Raw genomic sequence first — 22,257 nt, forward strand, 5'->3', positions numbered from 1 at the left:
CAGCTACTTTGCATATTCACAGCTACAGAGGGGATATCCACTGCTGCTGCCTCAGAGCATAAACCAGCCCCACATGACAGAATGATGATATTTGCCAGAATACCCAGGAAAGAAGAGACCACTCTGAGCATTTTGTCTGACCCACAAGTTCCAAAGATCTATTGAAAGGAAGGAAACACTTTGCAACAGAATCAAACTTAATATGAAAGCTAAAAATAGGGAGAATCCACCGCAGTTCAATACAAGATGTTATAATAGGTTGCAACCATCAAAAATGTGCACTCTCTTCCTTTTCTGAATTTGTTAAGTTTCAGTTACCAGAACTTGCTATGTCTGTCCTTGCCATAGTAAAGTATTCCTGCATCACAAACCTTTTTATATAGGTAGTGGTGGAATGGCAGCCTCAGCCAGAGTGAGATACGAGTCTCTAATGCCAAAATCTCTCACCTTGCTCTGCAGCACCTGGCAGTGGTCACTGTCAGACAGCATTACTGCAGGAAATGAATTGCCATTACCACCACCCATGAATTACCAGCCATTATTGCTGGTTTCACATTAATTACAGGAGGTAATGCTGCTTGGCACTCATGCAACTTCACACACTCCCTCTCTGAAATGCTGGGACATGCTACTAGCAAAAACCAGCTAGAGGTGCTTGTAGTGGAAAAGCTTCATTTCATTCCTCACCAGTAACACAAACTGGGTTAAACCAAAAGGAAACTAAGGTCTATTTAAAACAAAATGTGCAACAATTAGCACTCTGAGATATATTTCCCAAAATGTCTTCTGCGGAAGTCATGAGGTTTTCTTCCACAGCTCTCTTGAGTCCTGCCCAAGCTCCCAGGAACTAACACTTAACCTGACATTTTTTAGTTGTTTTAAGTGTGTGAAGTTAACTTCCTTATTCACACACCCTAAACAGAACACCATCTATCCAGTTTTGTACAGAATGGCACTCCCAGGGAAGTTCTGAGTGTGCTAAAACCAGACTGACTTTGGTGCAAGTACTGTAGCAATGTTTTATTTCTTGCTTCCCATCACATCCAACCAGAAGGAAAATCTCATTAGTGTCGTTTTGGTACTTCTCCTTCTCCATCCAAACAACAAGGATGTACAGAGCAACCTAAAAATGACCTGATCTGCTCTATTCAGAAGCTGAAACATATCAGTTCTGTGTGACTTTTGGCAGCACTGAACTTTGCAGGCCAACTATCCAAAGGGGGCTGAGAAAGGATCCAAAAAAGGGACCAAAAAGCATCATCATGACATAGAGGAGACACTATATAAAGTCCAAAAGCACTGGAAATAAACAACCAAACAAACCTGCATGTTCCCTCAGGTATTAGAAGCACACATTCTGTAAAGAAGGTTCCTTAGCAAGGTAGAAACATATCTAACCTGGTCGACTGTACGTTGTAAGGTTGCTATCACTGTTGCCATTGCCAGAGGTGCAGCAGTTGATGGAGCAGTCATTGTGATTGTTCCCTGTGTTAGGCCAAGTATCTGCTAACCATGGCTGAGTGGCTGGTTCACTGATGTTTAGGAGTCCAGGCCTTTAAAAACAAAGCTTGGTCATTTCAACAATTAAACAAAAGCATTGTCACATTGCAGTTACACTCTTCTCAAATGGTGAGATATTACAAAATAATACCACGCAGCAAAAGGCTTGAGCACTGAAAAACACAGCTTGATTCAATTGTTTAGCAGTTTCTAGTCTCCTGTCTAACCCATTCCTTATTAAAACACTCAGGAGTGAACAGTCAAGGACTGTATCAGTTCATTTTGCTGGGCTACACTATATGTTGGTGTGCAACATTTACCATCACTTTGGTTTAATTTTTTTTTTTTTCTTAGGAGGTTACATTTTTATTTTTCAGTCCCCTTGCCCTTTCTTAAAGAAATTAAGGAAAAAGAAGGAAATTGGCAAGTCAAATAAACAAAAAATCCATACATGGAAGCAGGATGGATACACATAAGTGAGAGTCAAATTTAAATGTGAATACTCCCAAATTCTTGGTTGTTTATGAAGCAAGTTCTCCTCACCATCAGGCAGTACTGCTGTGGTGCCTCAAAGGGAACAGCAGATAACAGAAACCTCTGTGGCTTGGAACATCTGGATCTCACTAACCCTCCTGAGTGGGTGATACACACTTACTGAGTAAACCACTCAGCTAAGAGAGTTTAAGGTAATTGGGAACACTGACCACCTGAAAAATATCCAGATATGAATGCTGCATCCTGGCTGCATTTGGAATAAAGTGTATTCCAGAAAGGAAGAGCATTCCTTTTTTTCCAAGCTGCTGAATTTTTGTAGTGAGTGTGAAAGACTCTCTGATGAGAGAGATTCTGTAGAATCTTTGGTGGCCCCTCAGTTCTCACACTAACAATGCAGTGGCATGTTATAGATCCACACAAGTAGCATCCCTATACAATTTAAAATTGCCTTTGATAACTAAGGTGCTTTTAAAATATAGATAATTTTAGCTACTGTCATATAGGTATATGAACACAGTCTCCTTCTCATGGGATTTAACAGGCAACTTTCCATTTGAAATAGTGAAGAAACTATTTTCCATAATATTAGATGTGATGATCTTCAAAAATAAAATATGCTAATCCTCTTAAACTGCAAGTTGAAAATACAAGCTGCATGCAGTTATTTGTGGGGGATAGAGTCTGTCAGTGCTGCAGGCTTAAGTCATAGACTTAGAATGACATTTAAAAGATCTATACATATATGTGTATATATATATTTCTGTACTGCATATGTCATCTGACAATTTAACATAGGAGGTGATGAGGCTTGACTTGCTGTCAGGCATACAAACCAGGCAACAAACCAGGCAATATGCATTCAGTAAAGAAGTATTTAAAAAACCATCTGAAATAAATATACAGCTGTGTAGGCCTGTGAGCAGGTCAGCTGATTTGAAATTCCCTGCTTTTTTCCCTGCACTCTGCTCTTACAATAAACCCACACCTCAAGGCGTTTGGAGGAGACAAAGCATTCCAGAATGTTTCAACACTTCAAAGACCTCTGTACTGGATTTTTGCATAGACAGTTAAAAATCCTTTGTTTCTAAAATTTGCTTTGCATTCACACCTACTGTCATGTAAGAAGTGTGGTGTGAGGTACATAAGTAGATGAGAATTCTACTAATTGGAGCCATTTAGGTGGAACTGTAGGCAAGAGATGCTTGCATTACAGCTCCATAGCATGGTGATGATCATAATTTCCAAAGATCATTAGCACTGGCTAAAGGAAATTGCTTGACTCCCTGAATGACTGGACTGGCTCTGAGGCAGGGCTGGACAGAGCAAGTGGCTGTGTGGGTGCCGGCTGGAGTCAATCCACAACCATTACCATTACTCAAATCCTGTCTAGAAAAGGGATTGCCACAGAAATGGGTATTTTTCCAGCATCACACAAGTGGGGATTATGTTGAAATATATCACTGTGACATTTTGAAATCTGAAATATGCTTTAACGTGCTCACATAACTACACTTGGCAAAAATGCTAAACCTTTGCAAAACACTGCAAATATAAAGGAAGAGAGTGAAAACCTTAGGGCTGGATATCAGATGATGGTTTCATATGCAAAAATCTTTTTTTTTTTTTAAACATTGCAGAAGTATGTTTCATATCCCACAAAATAAGTTACATCACACATGCTGTAAATGCTATATATGCAAATGAACAAAACCAGCACAGATGTTTGCACCTTGAATCAATTACATTGTTAGATTCTGGCACTGCAGCTGAAAACCAGGACAGTAAAATTGAAGCTGCTTCTCTAGCAGTACTAAAATTACTGTGTATAAAGTAGACACTTGTGGGTTCATTTCTGTCCTCTGTGTGAGCGTGCTTCATCCAGCCTGTGCCATTGCAAGAGTGAGAAAGCACAGGGGCAGGGAGAACACAAAGGATGTTAGCTCAGTATCTTTTTGTATAGATACTCCCCCTTGCCAAGGAAAAAGAGGGTTCATTTCTCTCCTATTTCCTCACTGTCCTGGAGTAAAGGCAGCAACCCAGTGATTTACAGATTTGTCCATTCAAAAATAACATGGTAACTGTTCTACAGGTTTCCCTCCATGCTTTTCTGGCCATGACAGCACAGCAGCACATGGAGCTGGGCAGAGATATCTGCAATTGCTCTTTATATGCCAGGTCCAGCTGCAGCAGGAGCTGAATAGCCTCACCTCTGCACAGCACTCAAGTAGACTGGGAATGTTTTATTTTATGCCTAATCTTACAATTACCCAATTTTTGCATGGTCTTGCAAATTAGGAATCACAAGATGCCACTTGTGAACAGGAATTGTTACAGGACTTTGTTGCCCAGCTGGTCTCTGAGATTTTAGCATTCATTTCAGCATCATGCCAAATCTTTGAATGTGACCTAGAAAATAAAATGGTGCTACTACTAAAGCACCACTGCTTTGACCTGCCTTTTTGCTAAAACCATTATTGTTCTTCCTGAAGAAAACTTCACCTCTACACAGGAAATGTAAATTACTGTTTTCTCCAAGGCCATTCATTGAGTAGTAACACAAACCCAGTGAACATGCCTTAGTTAAATCCTCATTTTGGAATGGGCTTGGTTTGCAGAGTGGGGGGCTGTAAATTTAAAACCTACCTGTTTCCCTCTCCCCCTCAGTGCCCCATCTCTTTAAAGCAATGCTTTAACTGTTTTGCACTCACAGAAAGATTTTTTTCTTAAAATGCCACCTTATAAGCCTTTTATGTCCTCAACAATATTTCCCAATAAACGTTTTCTTTCTTTGTAGTATTTGTGAAGCATCTATATTTCTTAATCTTCATAAATGCCACGACTTAATTACTTTTACTCCCTTAATGAGGTGGTAAGCCAGGTCTCTATTTTGAAGTTAAAGAACTCCCTCTGCTGCTCATTTTTTGAGATGCAGTTTTTACAGGTTAACAAAGCTGACAATACTTCAAATAATGTTTTGGAAATCAACCTAAAAGTTCAAGCCACATACCCTCCTTCTAAACAGAAAATATATGACCAAAACATATAAATATAATGAACTAAAAGATATCTTTGCAAGTGATTATTCTGCCATCACTTACAAGGAAAATTGAACTCCTGGAATCCTTTAATTTATTTGCACACAATTTATACCTGTAAGAATAAAGCACATAATTACCTGCCTCCACTGCTTACGGCCTCTCCTCCTCTCTGATATGTTACTGAAATAGTTAAAGATAAAAAGAAGGAAATAATTTAAAAATCATACAAGACTCCTTTAATAATAGTATTTATGTTGCCTTTGTTTCATTTTAGCTAAGACAATAGCTGTGCACTGTTTATACATTAATTCTGTGTCTCATTCTGCAAGCTACTGCTTTAAATCCAAGTTTAGACACAATACTTGTGTTGCTTGATAAGTGCTTGTCTCAGCCCCAACAGGGTTTTATATTTCAGTTCTGTTCTGAACACACACACACACATGTATTTCTTAAGAAAGCAGGAAGCCATACATCAGCTTGAACTTATTCTTAACATAACTCTGCTGACTTCAGTGGAGTTACTCTGTGGAAGAATTTAGGTCATATATTTATTTCATGAATGGCTGGATGTTAAAGCTTTGCTCTACCTTATTATTTTGGCAAGATTAAAGAGGTATCATGGTTCTATAACAGACCTTACTTCCAATGTAAATAATGGCTCATTACTGCTGAAGCTACTGCAAAAACAAATGCTCTTTCTGAATATTACTGCAATACACTCAGGGAACAAGCACACTCTATAAGTCCACATAAGCTCAACATTTTATAAGATTTTACAACTGGATTTATAAATTATACTATCTATACTAAAAATTTAAATATAAAAATCTTGGTAATAAAAAGTCTGGCAGAAAGAATACTTTCTAAATTAGAAGGAACAATTCTTCTAGCATTTCAGAAATACTCTGCTTTAACAAAGTGGATGTCCACATGCACTTGTTTGCTGGCATGGATTGCATATCCTTCACAGGAAGCACAACATTTGAAAAGTTATCTTTCAGGATGCAAACATCCACGAAGAAGCAGTGCTAGGTATTTTGCAGGTTTGTGTTGGCTTTGGCAAAGGGTTAAGGAGACTGCCTCCCTGCAAATGCTGATGGATTCTACACTTTCCAGCTAGGAATGTGCTGAAAACAAGCAGCCAAATTCTGCTCTTTAGAAGAACTCCAAACTGGGAGTCTGCAGGAGAGAGATAAATGCTGGCAGTGATTACAATAACAGGATTAAAATGTAGGATGCATTCCTACAGGTAAGTCTTTTACTGTAGGTAATGCTACAGAGGAGGGCCTGGTTAAATTTAAAGTCAAAGAATGACTGAGATTCTGGATTGAAAAAAAAGGATTTTTTTTCCTTTAAGTGTTTTACATGCTTTATGTTTTTCCCAATTTCTTTTTTAAAAATCTCTGGGCTATTTATTTTGCAGCTCTGACATATCTTAAGAAACCCTGATATATTCTTTTAATGTTAAGAATCCAATGGAGAGAATAAATGTTAGCTTCCAACCTCTGCAAAATTTCAGTGGCTTGCTACAATGGAGATTACAACAGAAGCCCTCTGTTCAGTCAATTAAAGTAACAGCAAAATAATAAGAGTTTGAATTGTTCTCCACTGTGGCATTCAGAAACACTAAGAACCACTCTGGCTCCTGCTGAACAGGGAAACTGAGTGTGCAGAGGAGGGGGTAGGTGGTTTTTACTCTGCCTAGATACTCATGTCGTAGGATTTAGAACAAAGGAGGAATAAACAACCTGTCTGTTCACTCAAGCTGTAGCTAAAAGAAATGCAGAATAGTGGTGGGTACAGAATGTGTTGGATTTTATCTACTGTGAGGATGAGCTGCTCAGCTGCCAGACTCTGGGACCCTCTGAAGGTCAGCTCTACAGGACAGAAAGGCTCTCATGGACTTTGGTGGGCTGTGGTTCAGACAATGTCATATTGCACATTTTCAAACAAAAAAAAAAAAGAGAAGGTGATTTTAAACCCACACTGTATCTGAAATGCACCTCTGTTTGAGCAGAACAGGGTAATTATTGTAAAATTTCATAGCAGAAATACGGTTTAAGGCAGCAAGCAAAGAAATCTATCTGCTGTAACACTTTGATTTTCTATATCTTCCAAAGCACACAACTCTGAGTTCACTGGATCAATGCAGATTCAGAGGAAAGAAAAGGAGCAAATGTTTCACCAACTCTAACCCCACTGAATCCCTTTCAAGTCAGCATCTGGGCTCTGCTAAGTCATTCCTCCATCAGAAGCACCTTTTGCATTCCTAGATGTGGGAGGCCACACTACCCCCTTGGAATACGCAGAAAGAGAGCCCAGGTTGTACAAATTGACAGGTCATGCTACAAAAGGGCATGCTGGCGTGGAATGGTGTGCTATGAAATGATACACACAGATAGAAAATATTGTCAGCCACAAAGCAAATACACACTACTTAGAGAACAAATAATGATACCTGTCATTAATGACATTGTTTAGAAAAACCCTTCAGAACAGCTGGGCTGGTTGGTTATGTCAGAAAAAGAGAAATAGTACCACAAACACATGCTTAAGTAACAAAGAAGGGGGAAAAGTGCAAATATATACCTGTTGGTGTGAAGGTAAAAGACGGGACTGAAAAATCAAAACAAAATACAAACTGGTTATTAAGCTGAAGAGAGAAAGGGAAACATACCACATTAGTATAAATCTAGCAGACAGCTGAACATAAAACAAATATATATAACTAATCTACTAGTTCAGTCACATTGATATAAAAATAAAACTAAAATTGCAATTCAGTAAGAAGCTTGTCTCTGCAGGTACTATTCTGAAAAAAAAAAGAGAGAGAGAGAAAAAAATAAAAAGCTTGATATTCTATTGTGCTCCTGAGGGGATGAGACTGTGGTTTAGCCTTTCAAATCCCTTTCAGTTTGGTATTTTAAGTTTTTTTTCTGAAAATCCTAGCACAAACAAAGCCCCACACTGTTAATCATTCTAGAATACAGAATGACAAATTCCTTAACAAAGCCTTATCAAGGTCCTATTGAATCTTATCTGCAGTTCACTAAGTAAATGCTCATTACACTGAACTAATAGGCACACTTAAGTATTCAGTAAGGAAATAATAATCATAAGAAGGAACAAAGAGAACTGCTGTTTTACTGCCTCTGAACCAAGAATGGCACCAACTCTCACTGTAATAAAGGCACTAAAATCTACTGCAGCAATTAATTTTTGTTTTCAGAGATGAGACTGTTACACAGAGTTATTATCTTTCTTTCTTAAATAATCACCAAAAAAAAAAAAAATCTCCCTAGATGTAACACCTTTCTACCTTTCAACCCCTGGCTTTAGGAGGGAAAGGTTAACAACAGAACAATGACACTGCCTGACAATCTTCTCCCTCACAGCTACTATAAATCCTCTTTGGATCAATAGGATCTCTAATCCAAATACACAGCACCAGCATCTGCTCTTCCTATTAGCACATGCTCCCCCTCCTGTTGACAAGACAGTATCGTTTTCCTCTCAGTGATGGCAGAACAAGGCTAACATCTCCCTTTCTGATCTAATGAGAGCAAAAGGTAAGGGAAACAATCAAATATTCACTAAAATAGCCTGGAGACAGAAGTTGATCAGCAAAGCCGGCACAGAAAGAATAGGTTCTGGCTAAGAGAACAACTTCTTAATCTGATTTTTTAAATAATTTTGATGTTTGTGGGGAGTGCAGAGTGTCTTGTTGATAACAACAATTTAGGATATGCTGCAGATTTCCCTCTTTTTACCAAGCCAATTTATTTCCAGGGATATGACACTAAGCAAAGAAAGAAAAATGGAGCATCTCCCCATTTCAGGCTGCCTTTGTAGCAAAGCTCCTTATCTTGGGAATTCCATTGTATTTTTTTTGAGCTGGGCCTTTTCACACAGTCAAGATTTAATTTGGTTACATTCAAAAATATAGAACCATAGTAACAAGCTTTCATTAAAATAGAACAGGCATTTAAACCTGAGCTATTCCAAAGAGAATCAAGAATCTCAAAATTAATTTGCAATCACAGGGACATGAAAAAAAAAAAATCTTAAGCTACAGTCTCGTTACTCTTCCGTGAGCTAAGTACTAAACCTAGTTTAGTTCCTTAAGGAACTGAGGAACAGAGGTTCAGCTAAAAGAAATCTTATTGCTACCACATGAAAGAACGACTTAATTCTTAGAGCTTCTATTAATAAACTTTTCCAAGTGTGTAAGACTGCTAGCACAGTATGTATGTGTGGGAGTAAGTGAAGTATTTTAACAGATGACAGGCCTGAAGCTAAATATAAAAATAAATAAATGCAAGACTGAAGAAAGTTTGGGCTTGCAGTGATGACTTGATGAACTGCAGAGTGGCAAACTACTTTGCAATTCATATTTCCCTAAAGATAAGTTTTGTCTTTGAAGGATACTTGATACCACAGATACAGACCCTACTTTTCTGTATACTTTCATTTAAATTCCACCCCAAATTACATGAAAGATATTTTCACAGACACTGGAAAACACAGCTGTTTTGAACAATGGCTGATGTCACCGAAGTAACCATTTTTAAGGACAAATTGTATGCCTTTTGCTTAATCATAGGTAGTGGTGAAAGCACAGTGCTGTTAGTGTGACAGAGCTGTAGAAAGGCGGAGTGGCAGCATGCTATTAGTGAAACAAAACAGCGCAGGCCAGTGTAGCAGTGCCTGGGGGATGTCCTACCCAAGAAACCCCAGCAGAACAGAATCCAGGGCTGGGATTCCTTCCCAATTTCCCTGGCTGCAACTCCACTGCAGCCACTGTGCCTGGAGTCCAGAGTGATACTTTAATAGCATGGAGGGCATCTCAACTCTGCAACACTCTGGACTTATTTCCATGTTTCCAATCACTCGTTTGCTATTTTTAGCACTGCTTCTTCAACATAACAACACACTGCTGCTGTTTAAAACCATTTGTGCTAGATTTGCCTACCTACTTGCTTATAACACATTCATTCTTGAAGGGACGAAAGAATGTAATCTCATGACACCTTTCATACATGAGGCTTCTTCTGATTGCTAAGTATAAAATATTCTCCCTCTAGTTCTTCCAAAGCAAGATCTCCCATTTTCTGATTCATTCAAAAATTTATGGTTCTCACTCTGTAAGGTACTGCTTTGAGATGCAATGAATTGTAGCTCATTGAATTCAGCTTTAATTTCCAGGCTTAACATGGAAATTATTTAATCAGGAGGAGTCAAGTTTTTATTCCAGAAGATCTTCCAGGTAGAGAGTCTAGTTTTGGTTGTCAGAGAGTATATTGCAAAGCACTGCTTGACCACTGACAATGTGATATATAAAAGGTATCAATAACATGAAATAACACAAAAATGAAGAGTGCTTTAAGTTAGCCCCACTGCTGCCATTCCATCCAAACGCAGATGCAGGATGTGATAGCCCCACAACTCAGTCCCAGACAAGGGTCTCCCAACAGCATTTATGAAAAGAGTCTTGGAAAGTAGCCTGACTGCTGTGCTTTTGCAAACAGCCACACTGCCCCAGAACAGAGGAAATTCAAGTAGACGCACCCCAAGAGTTACTGCAATGCTCACCACTGTTAGCACTCCCAGCAGCAGGCAAAGCACTGAGCAGGGGACAAGGAGCTCCCAGCCACCTGGCTCCTTTTCAGATGCTGCAGTGTCAGAGAGCAAGGGCCCAGTGGAAGCTCCCAGCCTTAAAGCCATCTTTACATTTCCCATTTGTAGGAGTATCTTTAAAAAAAGCTACTCTGGGTACCTAGCTTGAGACTTATGCTCTAAAGCCAGACTTAGCACGTTATGTAAATAATGCTGCTCTCTGCACTGGTTCCTGACCCACATTTCATGAAAATACTGAAATAAGCTGATAATTCCTTATTCGAGCCTCAGAAGAACAACAGACTGATGACAAAATAAACAGGCAGCAAACAGGCATTCAGCAGCCATCAGACTGAAACAGGTAACAGGGCACCTTTTCTGATACCAGCGTAAGTACTCGTGAGCCCGTTCCTCTTCTTCCTGTGGCGATACAACCAGATGCTGAAGACCATCAGGATAATCCAGCAGGCTGCACCAATTCCAGCAATAAAGGCAGGCTGCTTCACTACATCAGAAATCTGCTGGGCTAAACTGACTTGATCTTCTGAAGACACAGGGTTTCCATGAGAATCTGAAACAGAGACGCCCATAACAGCCAATTAATTTGAATGAACAAGGCAGAGTGAAAAGAGCTGACATAATTGCAGTCCAGTTTCGCAAGGTAAAATCCTTAAGGCTGCCCTTCAAAAAAATCTCTTTTTTACAGGTCTAGACAGAAATGGTTTGTTTTCCACAAAAGACAGGTACCTCCAGTATCACTGACTTTTGTTTGCTTACAAAAGCTGCTAAAATCAGGCTACCAGGTACACAAATAGAAAGGCTCGTAAATTATAAACTTGTGGACTGCTATTTTTTATTTTTATTTTAACAAAGAAACAGCAGCTTCAGAAAATTATTCAGAAAACCAGCAAAGAACACACCAAGTAAAAGAAACTTTAAAAAAAAAAAAAAGTAAAAGAAACAAACAAAAAAAAAATGAAACATGAGCAGTAATGTGAATGGGTACAAGTCAGCTCCCCAAACATCCTCTCCCAGAACTGAAAATCAAAGTCACAAATTTAAACTACATTCACATGAGGTTGGTATTGAGTGAGATATTTTAATCTGGCAGTTCCTGACAGATTACTTAAATCTTGTATTACACAGTCTAATGTACTGTTTGCCGTCTCTAAGTCTCTCACTTTGACCTCAATTAAAAAAAGACTGAATATTTAAAAGGATGCGCAAAAGTAAAACTACCAGCCCTGCCCTCTTAGATATGGATGAAGAAGCTAAAGGATAACTAAAAAATTATTTATGAGTTGCTAAAAACAGCCAAGGAGTCTCATTAGTAATGAACAAACAGTGCTCTTCAAATCCAGTTAGCCTTAAATATCGCACATCAAAATAAAGAACATGTATTTTTCCACAGACTATTTTTTTTTTTAACAGAGACAGCACCTTTAAGAACTGGTCTTTTCTGCTTTTTCTGTACTGAACTTTTGCAGGAACTTTCTAGGAACAGCAGTAAGAAAGTCCAGCTAGTGACCAGGCTTTCTGACTGAAGTGAAGCAACTCAAAGACAAAATAGTGCCTTCCTGATGCTTTACCACCACAGTGAGTGCTCACTGGGAATTTCATCACTGCACAGGGCGAGGGCAAGAATTCAAAACCTTTACTCAGAGTGGATATTGCTTTACACATTCCTCAGCTTGGTCTTTTAAATACCCACTTTTATTCCTATATAAATCCAGCAGATCGTTGCTTTATACTATTAGTAGTGACTTCAGAATGAGAGATTTAGTGCTTTAAGGAGAACAGTGCTGTTACTAATTCTATTAATATGAACTATATAAAAAATGACAACCTATTTACTTAAAAACAGTATGTTTTCCCTATGAACTAAGCAGTGAATAGAATTTTTTTTATTATGACATTTTGCATTATGCCTAAGTAAGCCTAAATAAAATATAAGAAATTGCAATGCAAACAGAAGATAGAATCACAAAAAAATGGTACAAATAACAAACCTCCTCTGGAATGGAAATGGTTAAATTAATAACATCTTCTTCCAGAGAAGGATTCCAGATTCCAGTTTTTGCGACCTTGAAGTCAAATATCTATTTTGCTGAGAAATCACCCCCCACCTTTGACTGCTACCTTATTGGAAATTTTATTTCATATTTCAGCTCTCTTTATCTTCTGCGATCCTAAGTGCACTGCCTAGCCTGAAAGTTCACCAGGCAGTCTCATTCTTTTCTTACTAATACACTCTTTGTGTCTGCAGGGTTTATGGATTTCATGCCTATTTGTGCAAGGTTAAGATGGGTTGCTTCAGATTTTATGGAGACAGCCAAGTGAAGTTCCACACAAGTGGCCAGATGGGCTTAAATGTATAAAGTATACTGTGACCAATGAATTAAAGCTGTCATCTCATCTTTTGTCTCTCTGCAGCTGAGGCCATATTAAGATACGAAAACTCGCATCATCAGTCTCCTTTTCAAAATGAGTAATTTCTGTATTTTTAAACAGCTACAGTCAGTTATACAACTTAATGGAATAGCATAAAACGTTTATGGAGAGCCTCTGGTCCTGAAGAAGTAAGAGTGATAAACATTTTTTCTCTCATCCTTAAAATACATATTTTAAAACAATAAATCCAGGAGAAAAAATAATCACAAACTCAAAAACCAAATAAGAATGGTTTTTAAACATGCCAACAATTCAGCCATACAGAAAGACAGTACTTTGATACACAAACATATTGTGTTGCTCAGTTAACGTCTGAATATTATAAAATCCTGAGGAATCTCTTTGAATGTTAATTATTCTAATTTTTAATTAACATTAATTTCATGCTATTATTTACTTGCCATTGCAAGCATAAGAACAGCATAACAATACACTTGCTTTTAAGAAATTGTGTTTGTGGCACATTGAATATGGGTGGACATTTAGAACCATTAGATAAGCTGGTATATATCTATGCACGTGGTAAAGAGAAAAATGCATCTTTGTTCCCATACAGATAAACAGCATCAGAGAAGAGGAGATGGAAGGGCTTTCAAGAGGTCACATTTGACTGCATCCTACTCCTCTTATAATTCAAAAATAGACAGTAGGCTAAATACAAAGAGAATGAAATTTAGTGATCTCCTCATCACTAAAACCTTTCAGGAACACTATCTTGGAAGCCTTCCTTTGAGAAGGGCATCTTCCCTCTCCCTGATAGCCCCGTGAGATCCTGAATGATCAGTCATGAAAATAGCTCTTGAAATTAAAAAAAAAAAAACCTACTTTTTCTTCATCCCAGGAAATTTCTGGAACTTTGACTGATATATAAATGGTTCATAATGAACATTCCTGTTCCTGCTTGCACTCTTCAGGGAGATGTGCCAAAATAATAAGCGAACATAAACATTCTATGGCAAAGTGCATCCTACTGCCAGAGCAGCAGCCGCAGCATTTAATGGACTTGAAAATGCCTCAGAGTTGTTGGAGCAGGCTGAGCCCACAACTCCCTGAAACCAGCATATTATCACAGTGACTCATCCCTTCTTCTACCCCAAGATAAGAGCTTTCTTTTTAATCACAGATAATGTTGCTATGGCTATTGCTCACAAGCTACTTGATTCGAATGTCTTGAAGCTCCAAGTTTCAATCTTCAATGGAAACTAATTAGAATTTACATTGAGAAGTGGAAACTCTAATCCCCTAATGTTCAATATTCATATAAGTAATAATCATGTGAAAGCTAACATTTAAGCTGCTAAATGATAAATAAAAGATTAATATCCAATAAAGATTGGAATGCCAAAGATTCAAAAAAGACAGGAAATTCCAGGTTCACAGGTGTGCAAGCAACCTTAACTTTGCTTTGTATATGTACAACCTATGGAATGGTACTTTTCCATATGTGTGTCTCATTTAGTACACAAAAGGTACAAATAGGGTGTAGGAATATCTACATGATGTTGACACTGTTAATTCTGGCAACTAAAAACTTGCAGAACGCCTGAAATCTGTAACATGCTGTCTGAGTATTCTCAAAAATACATGCACGTGTGATGCAATATGAAAATTATTTGGTAAAATATTACCAAGGTAAGAATAGGCAATTTTGTCTCCTTTCTGGCTATGTATGTTTCCCAAACTGATAAAATATCAATTGTGCACTTCAATCTTGTAACATATAGCTTGAGGAGACAGCATCAAACTGATTTGGAAGGGTTTGCTGTGAGGGTGAAAAATGAAGATTGCTTTCTTCAAGTTGTTTTCAGGCCACAAACAAAAATATCAACAAAAACCCCCTTGCAGCTATCACATTCACAGCACCTTAAGGGCTGACAATATAATATCTCGAAGGCATGCTAGCTAGTTCACAAATCACATCTAAAAGAATCAATTAGAATAATAAAGATTCAATGAGACTTTCTTGTGTTTTGTACATTTGAGACACCCACTGGTTGAATAATACACTCAACATTTACAGTAATTGTGCAGACACCTCTTAATAAATAACTGCATACCATAGATTCACACAAATTATGCGTTTAAAAGTAACATCAACTGCAGTTGAGGGGCTTCTCAGAGCTGGTACCAGAAACAAAATATGTCACAATATATTCCAATGTCACTTCTTATTCGTCAACAAGAACAGGTAATACTGCCAAGCTACCACAGGTAGTATATCCCATCACTTTACAAAAGCCAGGCCAGAGATCAGCAAAAAACTGTTGTGCTAAATCTCATCTTTCTGTGCAGAGCATTTTTGTAAACAATGTCTTCAAGTTATGTGTTGTGACAAAAAAGAAAAGGTTCTATTGAAATTCTAGGATTCTGTTTCTCCACAGCACCTTGTTATAAGCATAATACCGTGAGCTGTGGCTAGGCCTCATGAATTTCTTTTCCTTAACACCAAAGCTTTTCCAGTCTTTCTTTATGTAAAATATAATCTTTTCTTTCAAAACAAACAAACAAACAGTTTTCCAGTCGTTGGAATCCACAGGAAGCTTTCAAAAGGCCAATTTGTTGGAATTCCACAGAAGCTTTAAAAAGCCAAGAGGAAAATACAGAAGCTTCACACAAGGTATTTTAAGAAGACACATAATTTTTCAGCTGATCTCATGATTTTATGAATAACAAGAAGGTTATTTCGTTGGCTTGTCCCTGGTGGCACAGGAAGTCTGGGGTACCACAGCTCAGTGAGCTGCTTCATGTCAGCAGAGACGTGGAAAATGAAAGAGCTTCGAGATTACAATTTGTACCTGTCTTTGTAACAGGTTAAGTGCGTGCACAAGGTCATTTATCACAGCTCAGCTGATGCATGGGACTGCGACTGCACGCCTCAGCTCCCAGGGAATCCAATGTCTCCTGTCCTCCCCTCCTGTTCTGGAAGACAGCCCCGAAAGGTGAAGCTTCCTCCTGTCACACATGTGGCTGAGACTCTGCCCAGCCATGTCCCAGAGCCACAAACCTGGGATCATCCCACACAGGCTCAGAGAGGAGATCCAGGGCCAGCCACAGCCTAGTCTCACATTTTTGTACAAAAAACACATTATAAGGAGAGAGATGTTGGATTTTGATGAAAAGTTCTTATTAAAAAAGTGAACCTCAGAATCACATAGTATATTCTGTTTTCACACACAGAATTCTTGTTTTATTTTTTTTTAAATTAAGGATTGCACTAATTCAGATATCAGGAAAAGATTTCCTGAAGGACTAGCTGGGAGCAGTGTAATGTAAAACTTGAAGCTGTCACATAGTCCTTAGATCACGTACATTCATTCAGGGTGTTAGGACTGCTTCAAACCTTCTACAAGGAGTAGCCTCAGTCTTCTTTCCCCCCTTCCCTGGCCTCCCTTCCCTCTCTCTGCAACAATGTAATTTATTGCCAGCAAAAAGTGCCAATTGATGACATCAACAAATTAATTCTCTCTCCTCAGAAAGCTACCAGAAAACTTTGCTCCCCCACCACACTGAGAACACTTCTAAGAACTAAGAATGTAATTCCCTGAGGGGACTGGAGAGAACTTGCATCACAGGGCAGAGTTGGATAAACTGGAGCCGTTCTTCTACCTGGTTGATTTTAGGTTGACCTGTGCTACCAAGGAGAGGAGATCCAGAGCTAATAAGCTACCTCTTATTAGCTTGAGAGGTAGCTTTTCAGCAGCCTCCTGCAGCTGCTCAAAGGACTGCAGCACCAGCTAGATATCTCTCCGTTCTGTTTCTTGTGGCATGGATCTTCACAAGACTCCTGTCTCCACATCTTTGCCATGGAACAACCAAATTATGGGATTTACTACAGTGTACCTAGATTTGGCCAAGCCACTTAATTAGAGGCAAGAAGTGAAAACTAGGAAAGCAAACTCCAGCCATGAGGAAATATATGTATTATACCAGACTTGCACTTTTGAAGGTGTGAGATTACTTCTTGTTTTCTAACATAGTGCCAATAAAGGTCAGGAACACAAAAGAAGGCAAAAATCCTACCCTGATAAGTCTCATTTGGTTCTTTTTCCACTTACCAAAACCTCGAAGTGATTAAGCCACATTATAGAATTCCCCTTCATTTAGTATTTGCTTATTATCAAACAAAAGGGTAAAAAAAAGTGGTTATGGAGCCTTTGGCTCTGAACATTTGAAGTTATCCTCATAAACCTCACTATTGTAGAATTTTCAAAACCTATGCCATATAGAATAAAGCTTGATTTTGACTGTAGAAAGCTGTGAATGGTAGCTGGCTGTCCAATCCAACAAATAACTACAGGGTTTTCCTATAATAATTCCATACCAATGGAATATCATACAAGCTGTGTGCAAGTTTATTGTAAAATCTCCATCAATGTAATTGGGAATCATATACCTGCCTAATTTAAGTAAGCTAAAGATGGCCTTCATTTTAATACCTAAGGAAATGTACATATAATTTTCTATATTAGTTGCTCTGTCTTGTTTTCACATGCTCTTAATTATAGATTTTTAAATAGAACAAGTGAAATAAGCAAGTAGATCTACTAATGATACAGAGACAGACGGGACATAAAGTCCAAAGCAACATGCTGAGCTTGCTTCCCTAATTATATACTGTAATGATAAGGTATTTTGCTCCAGGCATACTAGTAAAGCAGCATATGACTATACTTAAAGCTACTTTAAATAATCTTCAGCTAACCAACAGCAAAGATGCATTCTTCCCAGAAACATCCAGGAGCAATGTCCCTGGTCGACATTTAAGACAGAGATTTTTGGTGTAAATGAGATTAGAAGGTCAAATTATAGTAAATAATTTGTGTACACCTTTTTTCCTGTACTCAGGTTATTTACTAGCTTTCACACACAGCTAATACTTATTGGGCCCAATTTTAGCATGCTGGATGTTTTTTTTTGTTCAATAATGAAAAAATCTGATCAAGACAAATTGCATCCCTAAAGTAAATCAACATTAAGTGATTCATAGTCCTCTACAAGTTTTGTCACACCAGTCTTAAGGGTTATAATTCACTTTGGAAAGTCAGCAACCAAAAAGCACTGCTGAACTGGGAGACTAAAGAAAAAACAACCCTGTGTTGTTTTAATCCCACCTTTAGAATGCAGTTCTAAGGCAAGTTTAAAACCAGAAACACCAAATCCTGCTATTCCAGAGATCAAATAACAACTATCTATTTCACTTGTCTTGAAAGTACTCCTGGTGCCGTAAAAGACGAAAGTAAACAAACAGAAACCATCCAAACCAACAGGCAGGATTACCAGGAAGCTCACCTAATTGGATAAACTGGGGATCACTTTTCACTCCAGGTCCTGCCCCAGTGCTTGCCGCCACTTCCACGCTGTATCGGATTCCCGGGACCAGGGAGGGGATGACTACGGAGAAGGTGGTTCCATCCACCGTCTTGTTTATGTGGTATCGACTTTCATTGCCAAGGCACCAGACCTGCAGGGAAGGAAAGGCATGGCACATATAAATGCTCAAAATTCAACGCTGAAGGAGAAGAAGAAGGGAAGTTGACGCATTCTTTTGTCGTGGATGAAGAAATTTACACTTGGTCAGTGTTTTGACATCTGCATTTGTGGATTGCTGTTCTAGGCTCTCTATGAATACTGAAAAGATACATCTTGTTCCACAGAGCAGCTCCAGCTACTACCATTATTTGATGAGTTTATCACAATTCATTTAGAGTTTAACAAGTGCTAATAAAACTAGAAGCTTTAATACCACGGAAGAAATGAGGGAAGCCCCACAGCCAAGAACTGATCACATAAACAACAAAGAGCATTTAGTTAAATGAACTTGCAATTCTCTTTTTCAAGAATTATTTGTCAAGCAGGACTTTCGTCACGCAAGTGCACAAGCAAGTCTTTCATAACATGACATCATAACAGAACTGATGCCATGGTGAAATCCAAGGGTTTTTTGGGTTTTGGTTTTTTTTTTTTCTCAGATGGCAGCAAAGGGCAAATTTTGAGTGATACACTATCTTCTAACTGAGACAACAGTATGGCATGGGATCCCATTTTTTGATTGAGACCAAGATACAGGTCTAGGAACTTCAAATCACCACTTTATACATTACATCAGTGACATTAAATGGTTGAAAGAAACAATATGATCAGATATCTTTATCTCTTTAGGCCTGAACCATTGATGTGGCAAATGCTTTTAGGAGGATGGTTGAACTCCCAGCTGCTATTCAAGGTGAAGTAGCAGCTAATCTACATCTGCTAAAAAAAGTCATGAAGCTGTGCCTATTTCCTTTTTGTCCCCTTTCCACAGATGTATTGCTCTACAAAGAACATTTATCCAGAAAGTTAAATTAGTTAAATCCAATACTTTATCTGTAAAGAAGCAAACTTGGCTGAGAACAGCAGCATATCTGAACCTGGGCCGATTGCACACAGGAGGGAAGATTTTGCTTTCAACATATGGAGCTCCTAAAAGATTTAGTACCCAGATAGCTGCTTTAAATCCCTGGTGCAATTCTGCTGCTGTGGAGATTGCCAGGTGAGGGAGATAGACTTTCACATGTGGAACAATTGCTACAGCCCTTTCTGCCTGGACACTGGAAATTTTATCTCACCTTCAGGACAATGTAAAGACCGTTTTTCCTTCTCTGGATTTCATGGCCTGAAACAAGGCTGGTGGGACACTTGAGGATGTGAAATGTATTTTAAGTTCCTTTGAAATCGAATCCCAACACAGGATATATGTAAGTGCTGCTGCAGAGCAGGTCAGAGCACATGAAGAGAATCTCCTTTTTGTATTCTGATACTACACAGAGGCTGTTCCAACCAGTACTAGGAGTAAAACTATCAGTAATACTGCTCTTGAATCATAAAGGATGGCCATGAAAATGCTCTTATGCAAGTAAGAATTCATTAAGTGAGGAACAAAAGATTTAAATCTACATTTTGACTTAGGTCACTTTCACAGAAACTAGTACTGCCACCTTGTAAAATGGGGTATGTGCAAGCAATGAAAACCACTTATGTACTTGTAACTATGAACTCCTTATTCACAAAAAAGGTTTTGTTCTTAGGCGCTCAAGTACATGGAGAAGTGCATGAAACAAAAATATTTGCTTAAACATCAAGTTGTTCAGTACTTGCCATCCTACGTTTGATTGTATACATAAAATAGGCAAGTGGAAATGAAGTTTTAGAATGTTATAAAAGAAGGATGAATTTACATTATAACAGACACGTAAGTGAACAAAAAATTAGTATAACAAGAGAATTTCTAACTTTGTGTTAGAGAGGGACAAAATTCCTTCTGTTGTGAATTTGAATTTCTGACTTTTTGTGTGTGCTACTGACACTTCTTCAATTAAGGTAGTATCTTTCTTCCTATTTATTTTATCCTTTAATCACAACAGGTGCACTCTTGCCTTTGATCTGAGTTGCTAAGAAAATAATTAATTCTCCCATTCATGCATCCTTTTTTTGTTTCCGAGAGAAAACAGAAGATAGAAAAACAAAAAGGAAAGAAAATAGAGAAAATTTCAAAAGACTTATATTTGAATTTTTTTCTTGTTATTATTTCTTAATCTTAAATCAGTAGTTCTGCATTTCCTTAGGTTATTTTTTACAAAACCAGTAATTACATATAGCAACTTAAGTAAGAATCGCATCTATATTTTCACATATATAGTTTTTATGTCTGTTTTCTGTCCATGGTGAAAAGCACAAAGGAAAATAATGGCACCAATGCAACAAACATAGATGCAAAATGTGCCCGTGTGCCATCTACTGCTACACAAACACTACAAGGTGCTTGCTCCAGCACCTGATAGCCAGACATCCCAGAATCCTAGGAGGTGTGGTAGGGATTATATCCACTCAGAAATGTGAATTTCCTGAATTTTATCATTGTGTCCTTGCAACCACAACATTCCTCTGACGCAGTTTCTTTTTGGTAATAATTCCATCTCTCCAGCTCAAGGTCTGTCTTTAACTGAAATAACTTCACAAGTATTTTTTCCAATTGCATTATATTACACATCTGAAACAAGGCCATAAACAGATTTTTTTACCAGCTGACCAGGTTCTGAAAAGATTATTATTATTTTAAATTGACTGTGAATCTTCCCTTTCCCATTTTTACTGAGAGGATTAAAAAAACCAAATTGGTTTTGATGGCTAGGAATATGTTTATAGCACTGTGTTTAAACCTGAAAAATAGCCAAGACATTCCCATTTAAAAGATTTTCTCAATGATGTGCATTTGCAGGGAGCTGAAACCAAAGCTCCTATCTCTCCATGGCTACAAAGCTTACTTGATATCCACAGCTAAACATTTAAACACAAACTTGATATCCACAGCTAGCTTGCATATTAAAAATAAGCTTCATTTACTTTGCTGTGTAAATTATCACCAAAAAATCTGAACCGCAAATACAGACTATGCTCATAAATGAGTAACAAACAGTAAATACTTATAATGTACCTTCAATTTGTTAAAAATTAAATAACAATGAGAACTGTGTTTGGAAGAAAAGAAAAATTTCTATGTACTCCCAGATTTATTATCATAGAAGCACATTCTTTCCTTGAAAGTTTTCCATTTGTATTAACTATCCAGCTCTGCATAATTTACTCAGATCTTAACACTGTTAATTATTATCCCTAAGCTTTTCAACTCATTAAGCCTGTTTATATTTACTACCTTGGCCAGTGTCTTAGAGTCACAGAATGGTTCTCAAACAGGTATGGTTCCCTCTCTCCTTGGGTGTGCATTTCCCAAGTTATAATGAAGGCAAGGAGGTGGCTGTTTTAATTAAGAGTGCTGACCCTTTGCTTTGATTTATGGAGGCTGTTTTAATTGCTTTCCACCACCTAGGCAGAATTGCTACATACAGAGTTTGATTCAAAGCAGTGATTTCCTCTCCCATTTTCCCTGAGTAGCCAGAAGATGGAGCCAAGCATCCACGAACAGCCTTTCCCTCACTACCTGGCCATGCTCCCTCTGCCAGAGGAGCAAGGCATGCCAGCAGTACCTTATATTCCTGAACCATCCCGTTCTGGTTGTCCTCGGGCGGTGGCTGCCAGGTGACCACGATCGCCGTCCCGTTCCCATCGTTCTTCGTCACTGAAACACTCTGAGGCGGAGCACTGGGAGCTGGTTGTTTGGAAA

General features: G+C 38.2%; 1 protein-coding gene across 1 annotated transcript in view; it reads right to left on the reverse strand.

The window, feature by feature from the left end:
• ROBO1 (roundabout guidance receptor 1) overlaps window positions 1–22,257 on the reverse strand; it is a 476,969-nt gene that overhangs the window by 25,505 nt on the left and 429,207 nt on the right. Inside the window, exons 16-21 of the mRNA XM_085075078.1 lie at window positions 22,121–22,242; window positions 18,390–18,561; window positions 11,023–11,220; window positions 7,623–7,649; window positions 5,171–5,213; window positions 1,399–1,553 (exon numbers count right to left, since the gene is read on the reverse strand). Of these exons, the coding sequence (XP_084931204.1) occupies window positions 1,399–1,553; window positions 5,171–5,213; window positions 7,623–7,649; window positions 11,023–11,220; window positions 18,390–18,561; window positions 22,121–22,242 (717 nt within the window). The remainder of the gene's footprint in view (window positions 1–1,398; window positions 1,554–5,170; window positions 5,214–7,622; window positions 7,650–11,022; window positions 11,221–18,389; window positions 18,562–22,120; window positions 22,243–22,257) is intronic.

This window comes from Lichenostomus cassidix, chromosome 1 (assembly GCF_008360975.1).
Source record: "Lichenostomus cassidix isolate B80296 chromosome 1, HeHo_3.0, whole genome shotgun sequence".
Taxonomy (NCBI): Eukaryota; Metazoa; Chordata; class Aves; order Passeriformes; family Meliphagidae; genus Lichenostomus; species Lichenostomus cassidix.